This window comes from Rutidosis leptorrhynchoides, chromosome 6 (assembly GCF_046630445.1).
Source record: "Rutidosis leptorrhynchoides isolate AG116_Rl617_1_P2 chromosome 6, CSIRO_AGI_Rlap_v1, whole genome shotgun sequence".
Lineage (NCBI taxonomy): Eukaryota > Viridiplantae > Streptophyta > Magnoliopsida > Asterales > Asteraceae > Rutidosis > Rutidosis leptorrhynchoides.
Window position 1 is genome coordinate 36,866,952 of NC_092338.1, and position 18,197 is coordinate 36,885,148.

The window sequence follows — 18,197 nt, forward strand, 5'->3', positions numbered from 1 at the left end:
GGATCACTCTTGGTGGAGAAAGGACTTGTTTTTATTCTCGGGTAGGGGAAGGATTGTCTACATCCAACCTCCCCATACACCACTCATGTGGTATTGGGTTTTGTTGTTGTTGTTGTTGTGTAGCATTTCAACGGGTTGTGGGTTCCCATCAGCATCATGAAATATGAAATCCGACTATTAGAGCAGCTATTTCTTCTTCCTCCACTTTGACTTTTTTATTCTCGATTGTTGCTGACTTTTACAAGAGGCGGCCCACTTCGACATTTTCCTAGAAACAGGGGGAGCCTCACCATTGTCCGGCTTTCCTCTCTTTTGTTTAGATTTGGTCTCAACTGTAACATCAAACACCTCAGTTGTGGAAGTTAAAAAAAAAACAGCTCGGAGAATTGCCGTTTCATCCCTGAAGTACAAATAATTAAGAAATGTAGTTTTATATTGAAATGTTAATTTTTTCCGTCTCTATTGCAAATGTACCGTTTAGGAAAAGATAAATTAAACAGTTTTTGTATCATAGTGTAACTTTCCTACCAATAGTCCAATACGCAATAGAGATAAGATATTTAACATCACAGAATATCATCATAAAACAAACAGATTTAATTTCCAAGCTTCAAAACTATTAGAAAAATACATGCCTATCCCATATATAGTGGGATATAAGTTGATTAATAACTCTGGAAAAAAAAAGTATACAAAATACACCACCCTGCACGGATCAAATTACCAGAGGTTTTACACCATATCAAATACATCTCTATATCTATCTACAATAAATGTGTTCAAAAAAGAACATGACAAAACATTGTTCGAACACGTGCACGAGAAACTCCGTATCTAGATCAGGGACGAAGCCATATACCCATCCCAACAAGAATGCATGAATCAGTTGTAAGTTTTTTTTAAATAAATATGATCTAAAACCTATAGCCAGAGCCAGAACCAGAACCAGGTGGTGCTGGTGGCAATCGGTTAGGTGTGCGGCGGCCGGTGGAGTTTGATCTGGTCCCTGGGCCATCATCACCGTTTTCATAAGGCGAAGTGCTCCTGCGACTGTGGCCGTTGGATCCAAATCTAGAGTCTAGGGATGAGGGGCCATTGGCAGCAGAATCAAAAGCAGATCTCCAGTCACCTCCCGAGGCTCCACCATTTCTTGGACTTTCTGTTGATGACATCATCATAAAAATGGTTTGATCATTAATATCAAGAAGATGATGTTTGATTTTTAACACTAGAGGCGGCAATTTTGACCCAACTAATTTACCTGCAGGGCTATCATTTGAGGTGCCTGTGGCTGCAGCTGCTCGATTATCATGAATACTGAGTTGCCTGGTGAGTTTGGAAAGCAAGGAAGATTGTTTCTGTATTTTCTCTCTTTTACGTTTAACATTACCATCCTCTTGAAGCAGCTCCTCAATCTTTGCTGTACTTTGGGAACTTTTGACCACGGGAACAAAAGTTAGCAACAAAAAATAGAAAATACATATTATATCAACGTAAAATAGATGCGGACCAGGTTTATTAAATGGTCGGGTTGACCGAAAAGAGCTTTTGTTTAATATTCTAATTCTCACATGGATATGTAATGTCTCGGCTATAACTATAGAACTCTTTTCCACTTTGATATATAGTGGAGAATTTACATATAAAAAAACATTTTGTTGACTTCGACCCATATGACCTATTTCCTACTAAGTATTTTTTATGTCATCTTTTTGGACAGTTAATTTAGAACACAACGCAACCCAAATAACTATATTCAAAAGTAAATGGGTCAAAATTGTGACCAGGTTAATGACTTTATGATATGATGTATAACTTGAAGATACGCCAAGTTTACTTTACGAAGTCTTTCAATAACCAGGGTGATTTTGGTTTATATAATTCGTTGACATTAGATAATGGCAGCGAATAGTGTAATATAACAGCTAACCTTACAGAACTGTAGAGTTTATTCAGCATGTCTTCTTTAGCCTTTTCTACTTGGCAAAGAACAACTGCCTGCAAAACCAGATCAAATACATGAATGAAAATTAAAAATTAAAATAAAAATATACTAAAAAAACAATAGGACAGATAAAAGAGCATAAACTTGTACAGGGATATAAACAATAAACACCTTTGGAACATTGGCTGCAAGACTGTTGAGAACCGCTTCGACATAACCACGTACTTCCTGAGCCATCCAACGAAGTTCTTCCTCTGGATCTACAGGCTTTCTAGCCATTGTATCCTGAAATTTGAAAGCAACTAGTTATAACTAATTCCTACCCACACTTACGAACAATACTAAAAAACTGCCCAAGACTTTTAATAGTGAACTGAAACTAGTAACTTCAGTGTGGGACCGAAAAGGTATAATTAGGCTAACATAGAACACTACTTATCAAAATTCTATGAATTGTGGTTAGTATGTCGATGTGATGATAATGATTATCTTTTCATCAATCATCTAAAATCTAACAATACACTTTGAGCGACGTTCGACCCATTTAATTCATTTTCTTTTTAGAGACAAAGCATGACGAAAATTGGCATATGTTATATGTAAATGGTTCCAAATTGCCGCCTCTATTAAAACCAAACCCCAATCACTTAAATATTATGAGTTGGAAGAGCTAAATGGCAGGCAATATTGATATGTTAATATTATGTAACTTACAAGAGAACCATCTGAATGAGTGTGTCGAATAGGTGGACCATCTGGCTTCAATTTTACTTCACCCCCTTTAGCACCCATTACAACTCTTAACTTGTTTAACCATTCAGCTTTATCTACAGGACTCTCAGCCTTCAATAGAACAGCGCTATGAGCTGTAGAATCACTTTAAACTTTAGGTCTGCATTGGCATGCATCTTAGATAAAAATGCATATTTAGTAAACATGACCAGAATGACATATTCAATACCTTTTAGCACGGTCTTATATGCAACCTTGCTCGTTATCTTGAAAACCAGACTAGGTGGTTTTTCTTCCACCTTTGACTTCTTATCTTTTGAACTTTTGGATGGTGGTTCATCATCTTCAATTTCTTCTACAACACATTCCTGATGATACATCCAATGATTTATAAATAGAACTAAGTATGTTTGACAATATTTCCAACTATTGTAGTAATGTAAATAACGTAAATGACGGCAAAGATGTACTAGAGAAAACAATTAAATCCCAAAAAAAATTAACAAATATATAAACAGCTGCAAAAAATGGTTGTTAACAACTCTACATCTATGCCACTTTTCTGTAGTATTATTTCTTTTCCCCGGCCCGGAGCCAATTAGGTCCCCACACGTTTTTCTTATTCTCAACTATAATCGCTATTGTACATTGTTTGTCTAACTGCACTTTTAGGCATAATATAATATTGAATGTCAACAACATACATAAAACAGTTTCAGATAAAATTAATCCTTAATAGCAATTTTAGTAAGTTGAAATGAATAATAGGCCGACCATATTATCAGTTTCTGTTTGCAGGGTATACAGTTGAAACGAACATGAATTATACGAAAGAGATAATTGGGATATACCTCTAAAGTGATTACGCCACGGAAATTTCTCTCTTCTTGTTTTTTAGTATATCCAAGCTGCAGAAAAAGAGCAAACATGTCTAAATTCACAAACTCAGGTGTGTTTTTAAAGCAAGAGCGAACATGATTGTTTCAACGAAATTTTAGAAACTGCTATGGAAGTATAAAGTATACTGAAGGAACATCTTATTACCTTTCCAGTTTTCTCATTTAAGACAAACCATCTTCTACTCCATCCATTAGTTTTTGCACTTTTCTTTAATAAGAATCCTGAATGAAGATAAGAAAGGTTATACATACATCATATCATATACATTGCTAAAAACAAAACAAAAAAAACATTTGAACATAAGTCCCCATATCATGATTTGAAAGGTGATGTATTTACCAACATTAGGGGAAGGATAAACAAAACCAATATGTTCCACTTGCTGTTATAATAGCTAAAGCAGCTCAGAGTCATTATAACTGAGTCATACTGCTTACAAATGTGTATCATCCCCAATATTAAAACTAATTGGCCTAAATCATACAACGCTAGATGTTGTATGCAAAAATATCTCACCACAAAGGCACAAACCATATATAGATATACAAATGACAAGACACTTTATTGAAGATAACTCATCTGGCTATAATGATTGCTCTAGATTAAAGATGATTATGAATGCTTAGTATCACATGGTAAAAAGATTTAGATGCCAAGGTGTATACCTGCTGTTATCTCCCCCTCAGGTCCTGCAGTCTTTAAACTAGGTCCCTCTTGTGCATCTTTATCTTCCTTTGTATCCTTCAATGATTTTGAGTTCCCACCTGTTTGAGGACTTGCAGCCTAAACCAAATAAAAAAAAACAGAACTATAGCAACATATAAAAATAAACAAGTAAAAGAAAGCCTCAGAAAGAGGAAAAAATCCCCAATTTTTTTAAAATGAATTATGCAATAAGTCAACCACGATGTACCCTATTTAGTAAGGATTGCTCTGCATCAACAGCCTTCTTAGAAGATTTGGTTTTTATTTCTTCCTCCCGTCTCTGCCTATCCATCCTGATACAAGAAAAAGGGACAAGTTTACAAATAAAGATATCAGCACACACTTGTATTATAACCTAAAATATGCTAAAAGTAACAGCAAAAAAATTGGATATAGAGAGACAAAAGTCAACGAAGTCCATTCAAATCACAATCAGTTTAGCCAATATTGAATGTACCTTCTCTGTACCAAACGAATGAAATGTTGTGGTGGAACAAATACACGCTCCATGTCAACAAGTGCAGTCACCATGGTCTTTGCGTCATTTTTAAACCCCTCCAGAGCAGTAGTAGCAATTGCCACCACCTATTTAAAACAAATTTAACATAAATGATTAAAGAAGTTAACGCATCAAAAGCAGAAAACTATTGCAGATGATAAATGGAGAGATCATTTAATGTTGCAACTTGCAAGTATTGGTGACAAGTACCTCTCTTTTGAATTGAGGATATCTGCCGAGCCCTGGTGTAGCATTAGCTGATGCTGAAACTATGTCGGCTAGTACACGATGAACCTGTATTCCTCAAGTCAATTGAAAAAAGTTAGTAAATCAAAGAAATATCAAATAATATCCTCCAATATTTACATCATGTCCGAATTAAGTAGCATCTTTGAAACTATCAGCTGTTCATGCATATTTTTTCCAAGGGAAAACCTACACACGAACATCAATGCGAAAGGGTTTTTTTAGGCGTCAACGTCGTTGATCTCCGGTCCGGTTACCGTGAATAACCCGTACCCGAGATGATGATCTCGGGAGGGTGACCAACGAATTGCCCGCCGGTCTAAGTAGCATCTTTGAAACAACTATCAGCTGTTCATGCATATTTTTTCCAAGGGAAAACCTACACACGAACATCAATGCGAAAGGGTTTTTTTAGGCGTCAACGTCGTTGATCTTCGGTCCGGTTACCGTGAATAACCCGTACCCGAGATGATGATCTCGGGAGGGTGACCAACGAATTGCCCGCCGGTCGATAGTCGGACCCTATCGACGGCAAAGGGAGGAAAAACCCTACAAAACCCGTAGGTAAAAACCCTAGTGTTGCGATCGTGGAGAAGATCCGGCGAGAACTGCCGTATGCGTTGCGGACTTGCGGTGTGATCGAATGACCGCATGAGGGTGTATGCGATTGGGAGCGTGTGAACTTGATGTAGGTTGTGCCCCATCTTTATAGATGGGAATTAGGGTTAATTGACTTGGGGCCCAAGTTAATTGTGTAGACCCTAATTGGGCTAAACCCTACGTCATCAAGTCCCCCAAGTTCGGTATGATATTTTTGTCAAGTATCGTATCGAACTTCTCATTATGCTGCGGAAAATAAGTTCACATGAGCCTGCGCAAACAACTGTACGTAAACCCGCGAACAGATGCGCAAAGAACCGCATGCAGAGTGCGCAGGGAAACCGCGTGAACTATCATGCGTAAAACCGCATGAAAACTGCGTCTAAAGTCGCGGACAACTGTGCGCGAAGTGTGCGTAACCTGGACAAAAGCACATGGACAGTTGCGCAAGCGCGCGAACATCTGCGCTAAATATTCATGTACTTAAACCGCATATAACGAATTAAAAGCTCAATAAGAAAAGACAAACCTTCTCAAACCGAACGATAGACGGTAGAAACACGAGACATAATGCATCATGCCCCACGGTGGGCGCCAAATGTTCATGCATATTTTTTCCAAGGGAAAACCTACACACGAACATCAATGCGAAAGGGTTTTTTTAGGCGTCAACGTCGTTGATCTCCGGTCCGGTTACCGTGAATAACCCGTACCCGAGATGATGATCTCGGGAGGGTGACCAACGAATTGCCCGCCGGCCGATAGTCGGACCCTATCGACGGCAAAGGGAGGAAAAACCCTACAAAACCCGTAGGTAAAAACCCTAGTGTTGCGATCGTGGAGAAGATCCGGCGAGAACTGCCGTATGCGTTGCGGACTTGCGGTGGTGGAGGAGTTGCGGTGTGATCGAATGACCGCATGAGGGTGTATGCGATTGGGAGCGTGTGAACTTGATGTAGGTTGTGCCCCATCTTTATAGATGGGAATTAGGGTTAATTGACTTGGGGCCCAAGTTAATTGTGTAGACCCTAATTGGGCTAAACCCTACGTCATCGTCAGCAAATTTGGTGGAGAAAAAAGTAAAAAGTGAGTGCAATAGGACGATCTGGTAAAGCAACTTGATTTTACCAATGACTTCTTCGTATTATGAAACCTAAATACTTAAATGGCACCAACATGTAAAAATAATGTACAGGAAAGAAAAAAAATTATAAAAAAACAAAAACTAATTCTTATTTGGTATATGACATCATCGAAAACTGGCAAACTAAGTGTGTAGTTACCTCATCAACACATAGACGTGAAGGCTCCTTCGCCATATCTAGAACAATTTTTATTAAGGACCGCAATCCTTTTTCGGGAGATATGAGGTAAGGTTGATATCCATCTGCTTCTAGAACGATCTGGTGCCAAGCCCACAGTCATTATAGACAATCAAAACTATATTAAGTGAACCATTGAAAGACAATAACCTAAAGAACATACTCTCTTGACGTTTTGTAGGTCGAAATGTCGGTCAAGAGGAAGCTGTTTGATCCTATTAGGAAAGTTACCCTCAAAACTTGCAACAACCTTCCAGCCACTACCCTGTAAAAGATGAAAAAAAAAAGTAGGTAAAAAACTGCATTATGCTTAACATAAACCAAAGCCTAGATTATGTTGCAATAGTCATTGTAAAAATAACTGTATGATGCTGTGATTGATACAAAAAAGAAAAACTGTTTTGCTATGATTGATGGTGAATAGCATAAAACTACTATTCCTGATACTTTCCAAATTGTGTTACTATAACTTGCTATTTTAAGTAATTGACAACATGGATAACTAACAAGACTTGTTTGTAGATAATGTTCTGTGTTCTCACCTCCCCGGTCATAATATGTTGAAGAAATTTGTCCTCAAATTCTCGACAAAGCTCCAAAGCCAAAGCTCTTGTACCTTCGGAACTGGTGACCATTGATTCTCCAAGCCTTACCAACTCATCTTGCACAACTTGTGACTTACCTTGAAGCCTGCAAGAAAACAATAAGCACAATTGTTTTTGATGACTCATACAGCATGAAACTCAATGCATAAAGATGATACACATAACTTTTGCGGTAGTTGTGTCATACAACTATCTATTAATGGCATAAAAACAATGATATAGGCAAGGAAGATGTATATACACAAAATCATGTTCAACATTAAACCAGTTCAAAGGGATTTCAAACCATCTATTACAAGTAATGAACATTGTCTACAAACACGTAAAAGTGTTCTTTCCTTACGTCATATACACTATCTTTAACACATGTCATGTTACCCACATCAGGTAGCAACTCTTAATATATGCCATACTTAAGAGCAGCAGAGCGAAATCACTACTCATGTGAAACAACATCAGAGATAAGACATGCATATAATGCATAGAACAAACAAAGGTATCAAAAAGATAATAACGAGATACAGAATCGGCATATAAATATACAGCTTTTGTCGAAATGTTTTATATCGAAGAATAAGAGAAAGAAAATATAAATAAATAATCAGACATACCCTGATAAAAGACTTGGCACCCTAACTTTCATTCGGCTACGAATTTGATGAGCAAGAGTTTCCACCAGGGCTAATCTACCAAGCTTGCTCTGAGGGGCGCCCGTTAATATAGATTTTAAACTTTCACTTTCAGCTCGCCAAGCAGTTTCTAACGAGTTATCGGACCCCACATTTCCCGATTGTGCAGAAGCAATTGAAACCGACTGACCAATTAGAGCAACCCATGGGATATCAGCTGTACTTCGTGGGCCTTGACCCAACAAAAGTGCCTGAACAGCAGCAAGGATTTTAGGATCTGAAGATGCTTGATCTATTTTACTGATTACACCAATCGTTCTTGTTGCTACAGTAAACAAATAGGTAGATATTACAAGTTGAACAACATAAGAAGCTGAGAAAAAAACAAGTGATGTTGAACAAGTATATAGAGGTCTATATTGGATAAAATGAAATTATGTTGAAATGAAACAGACAGGTTAATTAGATAAGCAAGGTAATGGAATGGATCATACATTCAGTTATCCAGCTTGGTTGGCCAATGGGAATAAAATGAACTTTCATTGGCAGGCAGTTTATAGAATATATATTTATAAAGGCTTGTATCTTTAGTTTATTTACATGTATGAAAAAACAGCTTTTGGTATTTAAAACTCACATTCCAATGACAATATTTATGTATACCAAAAGCTGGTCTTGGGTAGACAATATTTTATGTAGAGATAATAAATACAAACAGCTCTTTCCCATTCAATTCAATTCCTTGCATGATTTTAACATGCCAAATGCTGTTTAAGAAAATATGCATGATAAAAATGAAACTCACACTCTCCATCATATTCCTTTGCGATTCTTAGGGCTTTTGCAGAGGCAATTTCTGGTGCCTGAGCAGCAGGTATCACAACCAGCAAAATTGCATCATTGTGTTGAGCATACAGACTCTGCATGAATACTTTTAGGTTACCACAACTCTCCACAACAAGAACAAATTAAATTGCAATTATGTGTTGTAAAAATAATTTATATTGATGACATCAGAACAGTCAATTTCACAGCCACTAACCAAAGAGTCATCTAGATTTCCCTTCTCAACTCCAGGCAAATCAACCAATTTTAAAGGAGGAGCTGCAGAACATGTAATTTAGTTAGGGAATCATGTCTCCAAACGTTAAATTACTCCTGGTAATGACTCTATTATAACTCACCTGTACTTGTTTTAAGCTTCAAATATATTTCATCCCGACTCTTGCTTGAAATTTTACTAAGCCTATCTTGTAATGAATGCCGAAGAGCACCTGTTTTTAGACCCAAGAAAGCATTCATACTCAACAACGTTAGAATAGAGCTCACATTTGGTATATAACCCACTTACTATATGTATGAGGATGAGGATACGTTAATGACCAAAACTATGACAAGAGAACTCACTTGCAGACACAGGCTGGGATTTGCTATCAATCTGTAGTACAATTGATTTGCTGCTTAAGTTATCATCTCTCTTTAAATCGATACATATAGGTGCACGGGTTGCACCACCTTCACCAGTTGGCTGTAAAATGAAGATGAGAAAAACTAACTTTTGCTTACAATTCCAGACCTTTACACTACGGAGAAATAAGAATACTCTAACTACATATGTAGTGTATACTAGTAACAGATGTAACATATTATATCTTGTACATTATTACAACATGTGTGTTGATCACAATTTTTTTTCGAAGTTATAGATTAAATATTGTGGTCCAGATTGATGAATGAAGATAAGGAAAAACGTACCAAAGCAGGATGTCCAATCAAACTGTTCAAAACTGCAGATTTACCTGCACTCTGAAAAATTGGTAGCCCATAATTAGAACTAGCTACCATGCTTAATTCAATAATAAAGAACCAAAGGTTGAATAAAGTAAACAAAAGGCAGGATAAAAACAAAAACAGTCAAACTATCAGTCAAAGTCAAACTCCTTAAAGCCATGAAATGGAATAGGTGCAAGATGTTGTTCGAATTTAGTACAAAAACAATAAGTAGAAGAAACTAGAACTTCACTCATGTTCATGAACTAAATGGGGATTCGGGAAGGTTATCGGTAGGGTAGCAGTTTTTATTTTTTTGCGATCACTTTATAGGTATGCAACGAAGGTTAGATATCATAGACTCTAGAGCTATGCTTACAATTACAGGTAAGGAGCAGCACTTTCAGAAACATGAAAAGAACTATGGCTGCATCGGAATCACAGAATAATGAAATTACATACCAGATTCTATAAATACCAATGCCACTTATAACTACCAAAAGATAGCCTAGTGACTGGCATCATCATATCATCACAAGAGGTCTCAGCTTCAATTAAGGTAACCATGGAAAGAATCGGACACAATAATAAAATAACCTGGTTAGACCACGTACATCTTAGTAAAAAATACCCGCCCTCACCAGGTAACCTGAACATGGAAAGCCTCATTTGTTTACCCAATTCCCCATGCCACTTTTAAGAACATAAACAACACATCAATGTGGATAAACATGTGAGATAAACATGAGAAATGCGATGGAAATATCGATGTAAAACCCACGGTATATACATCAAGTAGATTTAACCAAACACACTTACACACATTACCTAAAAATTGCTGAAGAAAACAAAAACTGCATTCTCTATATCACTTCATAAAACCTACAGATACCACCACCATTATCTTAATAACATTTCGACAACAGACTACCTAACCATAGTATAACAAACCTTATGTAACAGGTGCAAACCAACAAATTAAAATTCTATTGCGGCTGTCTAATAGCTACAGGCAATAGAACAAATTCACTTAATGTGTGACCATAATATAATGTTCTTTCATTCCACATGTTATCCTAGATCTTAAAGCAAACAAGCATCAGTTCTCGGCTATCAATAAAAGCCTTCTAGCGCAATTAAATCACAATGTTAAATATCTACATGTCTCAAATCTAAACAAAGTTAGTGCCTTCAGGCATACATGAAATAACATTCCATATAATATAGTTGCATACCAAAAACAATCTCTATGTATCAGATGATATAATAATCATAGTTTCAGCTCAACTAATTACTCAAAATATCTAATTCAATAGAATCAACAAACAACCACAATATTCATCAAATTAGGGCTTGTAGCACAACAATATCAGCAGATCCACCGACTACATCAATCAATAAACACAATCAAGTAAGTAACTAAATCGAATCACGCAAAATAAACACTCACGGTATTTCCAAGAGCTACGACGTTAAGAAATGTGGAGGGACGTCTCGAATTAGAGGATGAGTTATCGTCAACATCTTCATCGTTCAGCAGCGCCGCAGCTTGCCGCATCGAGTCTGCAAGTTGCGCTAATTCTTCAATCGCATCCATATTCGATGAGATCGAAGGTGATAGAATCACAGGATGAAAAAGTAACGGATCGAGTGGTGTTTGTTAGGGTTCTACAGTGAGATTTAAAATGTGTTTTGAAATTTAAATTGGTTGGCAGTGTACAGAAAGGATGAAGATGAAGATGAAGATGAAGATGAAGATGAAGATGAAGATGCAGATGAAAGTAGAATGAATTTGTGTGAGATTTTAAAAGAAATGAAATGTGGGATGTGATGTGATTCCTTTCACCACTGCGGAAAAAAATGTTTAGTTTTGGGATTTAACACTGCACTGACGGTGATTTTAGATTTGCCGGTGTTAAACTGTTAACTCATGAAAAGTAAAAAAAAAAAAAAAATGGTAAACTCATGAATTTTTTTTTTTTTTTTAAAAAGAACTGAAAAATCAGAAATATTGACATAATCCTGATTGAAGTGTACTCTTTTAATCTAAAAATTTGCCATAATATTTAGTAATGGTCAGGGAAGGGTTGAAAACAGTCAGGAAGTAATCCTGTTAGGCTGCGTACATCAGAGTATGAGGTCGGATCTCGCTCTCCCGAGTAGCCCGAACAGAAAAAACCTTCTACCTTTATTGAAATGTACTCTTTTCATCTATTTTTGGACCAATTTATTTAACCTATATACTAAAACATTATTTACCTTTGTATCAACAACTTAGAGAATTTAAGTGTTTAGTAAAGATGATTATTAAGATGTATTATAGAGTATATAGTATATAAAGTTAATTAAATGAGTTAACTGATTTGTAAAAAAGTTGATATAAAAGAGACGTGAAAAATACAAAGTTGATACATTCATTTCATTAGGGAATGTTTCAACTCTAAAAAATATATAAAAGAAAAATGTAAACTCATGGAAAGTTAAAAAAGGGACTGAGAAGTAAAAAAAATATAACAGTTAAGTTCTTAAAAAACAAAACAAAACTTTAAACTCATGAGAAGTTAAAGAAGGTCGAAAAGTCAAAAACACTGACATAATACTGATTTAAGTGTATTATTTTAGTCTAAAAATTTGACATACTATTGATTGATGTTTACTATTTTCATCTGTTTTTAGATCACTTATGTAAAAGAAATATTACGTAGTAATACTTTAACTAGAGGTTAAACGAATCAATCATCAACCATTTGAACAAAAAAAAAAAAAAGAATTAAAGTACTGTAAGTTATGTGATTTGAAAAAATGTGTTCCTCGACCCCTTTCAACGATCGAATCCTAATGTATGCGAAGGAGCGTGGTTCATTTGATAAATTCCTATCACTCGATTTTATCTCTGAGACATTTGAATGTTTTTCATAACTCATAAACATGCAGTATATAAATGCTATCAAAACTCGGACCAAGACACAACTTCAACTTGTTCAAATTACAGTTAAGTTGAAGCACAATCATGAACAATGAATCTCTTTATGACAAACAAATCCGTATTACAAATTCATTGTTATTACGAGTAATTTCTACGAACGACCAGACTAAAAATCACTTGGTCATGTGCCCACAAATAAATAAATTATTATTCTTATATTCTAAACCTAGAAATGTGATTACTGTTGCTTTCATCCTGAATGGTAATTTCACAACTTTTTACCCTTTTTCCTTTTATATACACTTCGTCCTATACCGACGTGTTGCTCGCCTTTGTAGTTGCTCTCTCCAAACGTTCCTATGGGCGATTCGTCTTATCGTTTCGCACATACTGTGTCCTGTTTCATAATTGATGTGATGCTCGTCTATATGCTCCTAAACGTCTCCTATGGGTGATTTGCTTATTAGAAACATAATAATAAAAGAAGTTGTAAACTATGTGTATATATTACTAGTTCCTGAGTATATTAAAAAATAATAATAATGGTTAATATGCACTATAACTTGAACCAAAACGAAACGTCTTATTTATAAGATCATCCATTAAATCTTCATTTTGCCTTATATTCAGATTTTTAACTTAATAATTTCAATTTTGTTGGTTGCAGTTTAGTTTATAATTTTTTCTGCAATTTATATCATCATGGTTAAAGAGACAATGTGCTTTTTAAAGTGATACTCCGTATGACATTTTGTTAATAACTTAACCATGCTAGTTATTTTGATTAAATATGGTATGTTGTGAGTTGTGTGCGATGCTTATGAACATTTAATAATAGATCAGTCGTGAAGTCATTTGAACTAGTGCCATGGTAGGAGTCAGGGCCGGTCCCGAGAATTTAAGTGCCCTGAGCGAGGTGGAAAAAAAGGCCTCTAGACCCTAACGAATGATACAAGTCATTTAATAAACGACAACTTACTTCATATCAATAAACATAAAAAAGGATGGCGTTTGAAATTTTTTCTTGAACCTCATTCAGATATTTCACATCGATCATACATTTACAAACTATCAAACTTATTATATAATTTAACTTGTAATACCACCTTACCACGTACTTGTCTCTAGTAAATTTTAATAACTTAACGAAGGTTAGAATGATAATTTATTTGAAGACGTGATAATTTATTAGTTTCACGAAGGTTACACTGATAATTTATTAGTTGTATTAGCATTTAAGTCGCAAAAGAATTCACGTGTAAGACATTAAAAGTCATCCAAAGTGACAACTTTTGTAGTTAATTTAAAATAATGATCAAAAAATATATTAATGAATTCAATACGGAATGATGATTAGTTAATGAAGTTCAGTAAATTACAATCTCACATCGAGCAGAATATATAGTTTTCTATCGGATTGAATCCTTAGTCACAAATTACTTATGTTCGGTTTTCTAATTATTGGGCTAGTTGAGCCCACCTGCGGTAACCCATTTTCATCACTTATGGATCCGTTCTGCCTGTGCAGCCTGGTACATTAGATTTCTTGGGCCCCTAAAATAAATGGGCCCTGAGCAAGTGCACATTTTGCTCCCCCATTGCGCCGGGCCTGGTAGGAGTGATCACCGTTTCTACTTGAACCAACGTAACAAACAATATCTCATACCAAACGATCTAAATCCAATTGTATATCCAACATTCTTGATTCAAAAATCCATTTAAATTTTAACAAAGTTGTTGAATTTTTTTAAACTCATTTATAAAATTTAATTTTAATTATTATTGGAATTGGAATGAGAGGACTATTTCATTATCAAAATGGATATGTGGACATCTCATAAGAAGGATATCTCATCTCATTTTATATTATTTTTGGTTTTCAAAATTTTAAGGTAAGCATATTTAACATTAAAGGTATCGGTTAGATCACCTTAAAAAATTTGTTAGTCCTTACCTTTTACTATCATGAATTTATAATCCAGAATCCTGTTGGCTCTGTAGGATTAATGTGCAAGGTACAACATATAACTATATGGCCAACATCATTTGAGCCTTCGGGGTCACACACATATACACCGAGACGTCAAATAATATATATATATGATGTATATATATTACTCAAGTAACAAAATAGTAAATCGAAATTAATTCATTTACTATTCATATGAATAGTAAATGAATCGAAATTAATTAATTTACTATTCACATGAAAGTGACATGATAGAAATTATTAATTATAAGTTACATAACATACCCCTGAAGTATTTGAGAAATACGACTTTATGATACGTAATTTGAATTCACGGTTCACGGGTTCTTTTAAAAGGTTCACAGACGAAATATTAAAATAAAATATCTATATATATTGTACCATATTACGGAGTAATTAATCTCTCATTCTTCTTTCGATGAACTAAAAATTTTGATTTCATAATATTAACCAAATGTTGATTAATATTACTTGGGTTTGGACTAGCATCCATTGACGATCGTTTGAAGTGTAGTGTGGACTATCCAATGAGACGGTCATACTTTTGATCGTAAGTTTCTCTCCGTCTCATCAATTTTTCAAGAAAGGTATATCGTTAACTCCTCTTTTGTTTTATATTCATGACAATTATTATGATGTAACTGGATCATTGGGAAAGATTAATCGTGTGCATGTTTCATTAAATAAGTGAAAATTTAATCTTGTTAAATTTTGTTCATAAAATAATACAAGATTATTATTTTAACTATCCGCTGCGTTAATCTGTTTTGGTAAAAGTACACACGATTTTTCATCAGTGGTATCCGAGCCGCTTTTACACCATCTTAATTGTCGCGTGATTTTTTTTTAGATTTAGCTTTGTGGTGAATTGGTAACAGTCAAAACATTTATGGTTTTGAAAGTCAACTTTGTTGATTACCTCATAACGCACGAATAAGATCTGGAAAAAAAATCACTGTTATAAATTTTGAATATATTTGTTATGGCTTGAATATTTATTATAATTGTTGATTGTTTTATTCCATGGTTATACACATGCATTGTAACCATGGACAAGCCATATTTAAGTTTTAATAATGTAGTTATTAAAATTGTGATTGCATACATAGCTCATAATGCCCCGACCTATGTATGATTGTTGTGATTGTTGATTACGGCAATATTATGTCATGTTGATTATTTGTATTATTTGAAATGCCATTTTGAAGCCAAAGTTGTATTATATTTATTTTTCATTTTCATAGTATTGTATTTAAGTTTATTTCAATTTGTAAAAGTACTAGTTTAGTTGTATTTTTAAATTTAAATAAATGTAACAAGATGAAGATTAAAGATAAAATACAACATGCTTTTGGCTTAGAAGATGGCAAACAGGTTAAGTTGACAACGATGGCATTTGTCAAGTTTTCACTTGATTCTTGAATCAAGTGGGAGCTACGATATTACCCTTAGTTTGACCTATTGATCCCATGTCGGCTCATGGGATCAAGCATAGGATTTTTTGGCCTAGGCTATGTGTGTGTGATGCATGGTATGGTTGTGTTTTATTTTTACGCATTTATATTTAATTGTTGATTATAATATATGCTAAATGTTTTTGATGAAAACATCAAATAAAACTAGTAACGAGTTTCAAAGGTTAAAATTGATGATTTTAAAAAGTTAAACTCTAACGAGTTTAAAGTTAAATATTTTTTTTCGAAACTCAAATAATATATATGAGCGATATCTTTTAAAAATATTTTAAAATGATACACAATGTGTATTTGTTATTTTTTTTATATAAAATAAAATAACAAACTAGACGCATAAACACGATCGACATATATAAAATTGGTTAAAATAATTTTTTAACAAATAGTGTAGCGAATCTTGTGTGCATGCATTATTCGTTAACACAAACATTTTCAAAATACCCGTCAAATTTAAGTCATGACATCCAATGAGCTTGTAAACACACCTCGTTATTTTTTGATTACGGTGAGACCTAATCGAATTATAGCCACGAGGTGGATTTTTAGTTACGAGTGAGACTAGGCTGAATTTTCACTGTTTCCAAATTGGACGACTTAATCGTATTCACGATGAGATCTGAGTTCGAGGCAAGGATGGGACAAACATGCCAATAGATAATAGTGGTTTGTTAGACTACACATATCTCAAGGTCCCATAAAGATCTAAGAGTTACACCTGTGATGCAATTGGTACTCGCTACCTACCAGTAGACTCCATAACTGCTAGCTGATCAACAGATGTAGTTATGGAACCTCTATGTGGATCTTAGGCTTTCGTAAATTAATTATTTTTAAATATATTAAAACTTGGGTAATTAATTTATTAAAGTATTATATCGAAAATACTAAAATTGAACCTTGTTCTTTTGTAGATGTCAAACAATCAAAACGTAAACCAAAACACCCTCCGTTCTTTGTTGGAGAAGGAGAAACTCAATGGTTCAAACTTCCTCGATTGGTACCGCAACCTGAGAATTGTTCTCAAATATGAAGGGAAGTTGAACAAAATTGAAGAACCCTTACCCGAAGCTCCTCCTGAGACAACTACTGCTGCTCAAAAGAATGCTTATCAGAAGTTGTTTGATGAGCAAGAGAAGATAGCTTTAATCATGCTTGCTAGTATGACTTCTGACCTCCAAAAAGAAATGGAAGATCTTACAGCATATGATATGATGACTGAGCTGAAAAATATGTTTCAAAAACAGGCTAGTCAACAGTTATATGAAACTTATAAGCTTTTTCAAACATGCAAAATGGAGGAGGGTCAATCAGCGAGCTCTCATGTCTTGAAAATGAAAAGCTACATTGACCGATTGGAAAAACTTGGAACTACATTGCCGCCTAACTTGGCTGTGAACACGGTTTTGGTTTCACTATCAAAATCGTATCACCAATTTGTAATGAATTACAATATGCAAGGTTGGGAGAAATCTCTGGCAGAGGTGCACTCGATGCTTAAAACTGCTGAACAGGATATTCCATATAAGGTTTCCAATCCAGGTGTCCTGATGATTAGGGATGGTGAGGTGAGAAAGAATAAGCCGAAAACTTGGGGAAAAGGAAAAGGCAAGTCAATTGCTAAGAAAAAGATTCCACCACCTCCCAAGAAAGAAAACCCAGCGAAAGATGCCGAATGTTTCCACTGTGGAAAAGTTGGCCACTGGAGGAGGAACTGTCCTTCCTACCTATCTGAGTTGAGAAAAGGCAAAGCTGGCCAGACCAGCAAATCAGGTATATTTCATATACAGTTATATACTTTTTCTAGTGATTCCTGGATTTTTGATACTGGTTGTGCTACTCACATCTGTAACAAT

At 35.0% G+C, this 18,197-nt stretch overlaps 1 protein-coding gene across 1 annotated transcript; it reads right to left on the bottom strand.

Moving 5' to 3' along the window:
- Positions 1 to 576: 576 nt before the first annotated feature.
- On the bottom strand, positions 577 to 11,707 carry LOC139853019 (dynamin-2A-like). The gene is made up of 22 exons (XM_071842389.1): positions 11,404 to 11,707; positions 9,939 to 9,989; positions 9,591 to 9,711; positions 9,368 to 9,457; positions 9,226 to 9,287; positions 8,989 to 9,103; positions 8,166 to 8,508; positions 7,492 to 7,639; positions 7,113 to 7,214; positions 6,911 to 7,030; positions 4,992 to 5,075; positions 4,740 to 4,867; positions 4,491 to 4,575; positions 4,243 to 4,360; positions 3,722 to 3,798; positions 3,529 to 3,585; positions 2,907 to 3,045; positions 2,660 to 2,811; positions 2,117 to 2,230; positions 1,931 to 1,998; positions 1,262 to 1,434; positions 577 to 1,159 (listed from the first exon to the last, which is right to left on the bottom strand). The coding sequence occupies exons 1-22, from the start codon at positions 11,548 to 11,550 to the stop codon at positions 915 to 917; spliced, it is 2,739 nt and encodes a 912-aa protein (XP_071698490.1). The 5' UTR covers positions 11,551 to 11,707; the 3' UTR covers positions 577 to 914.
- Positions 11,708 to 18,197: the final 6,490 nt, after the last annotated feature.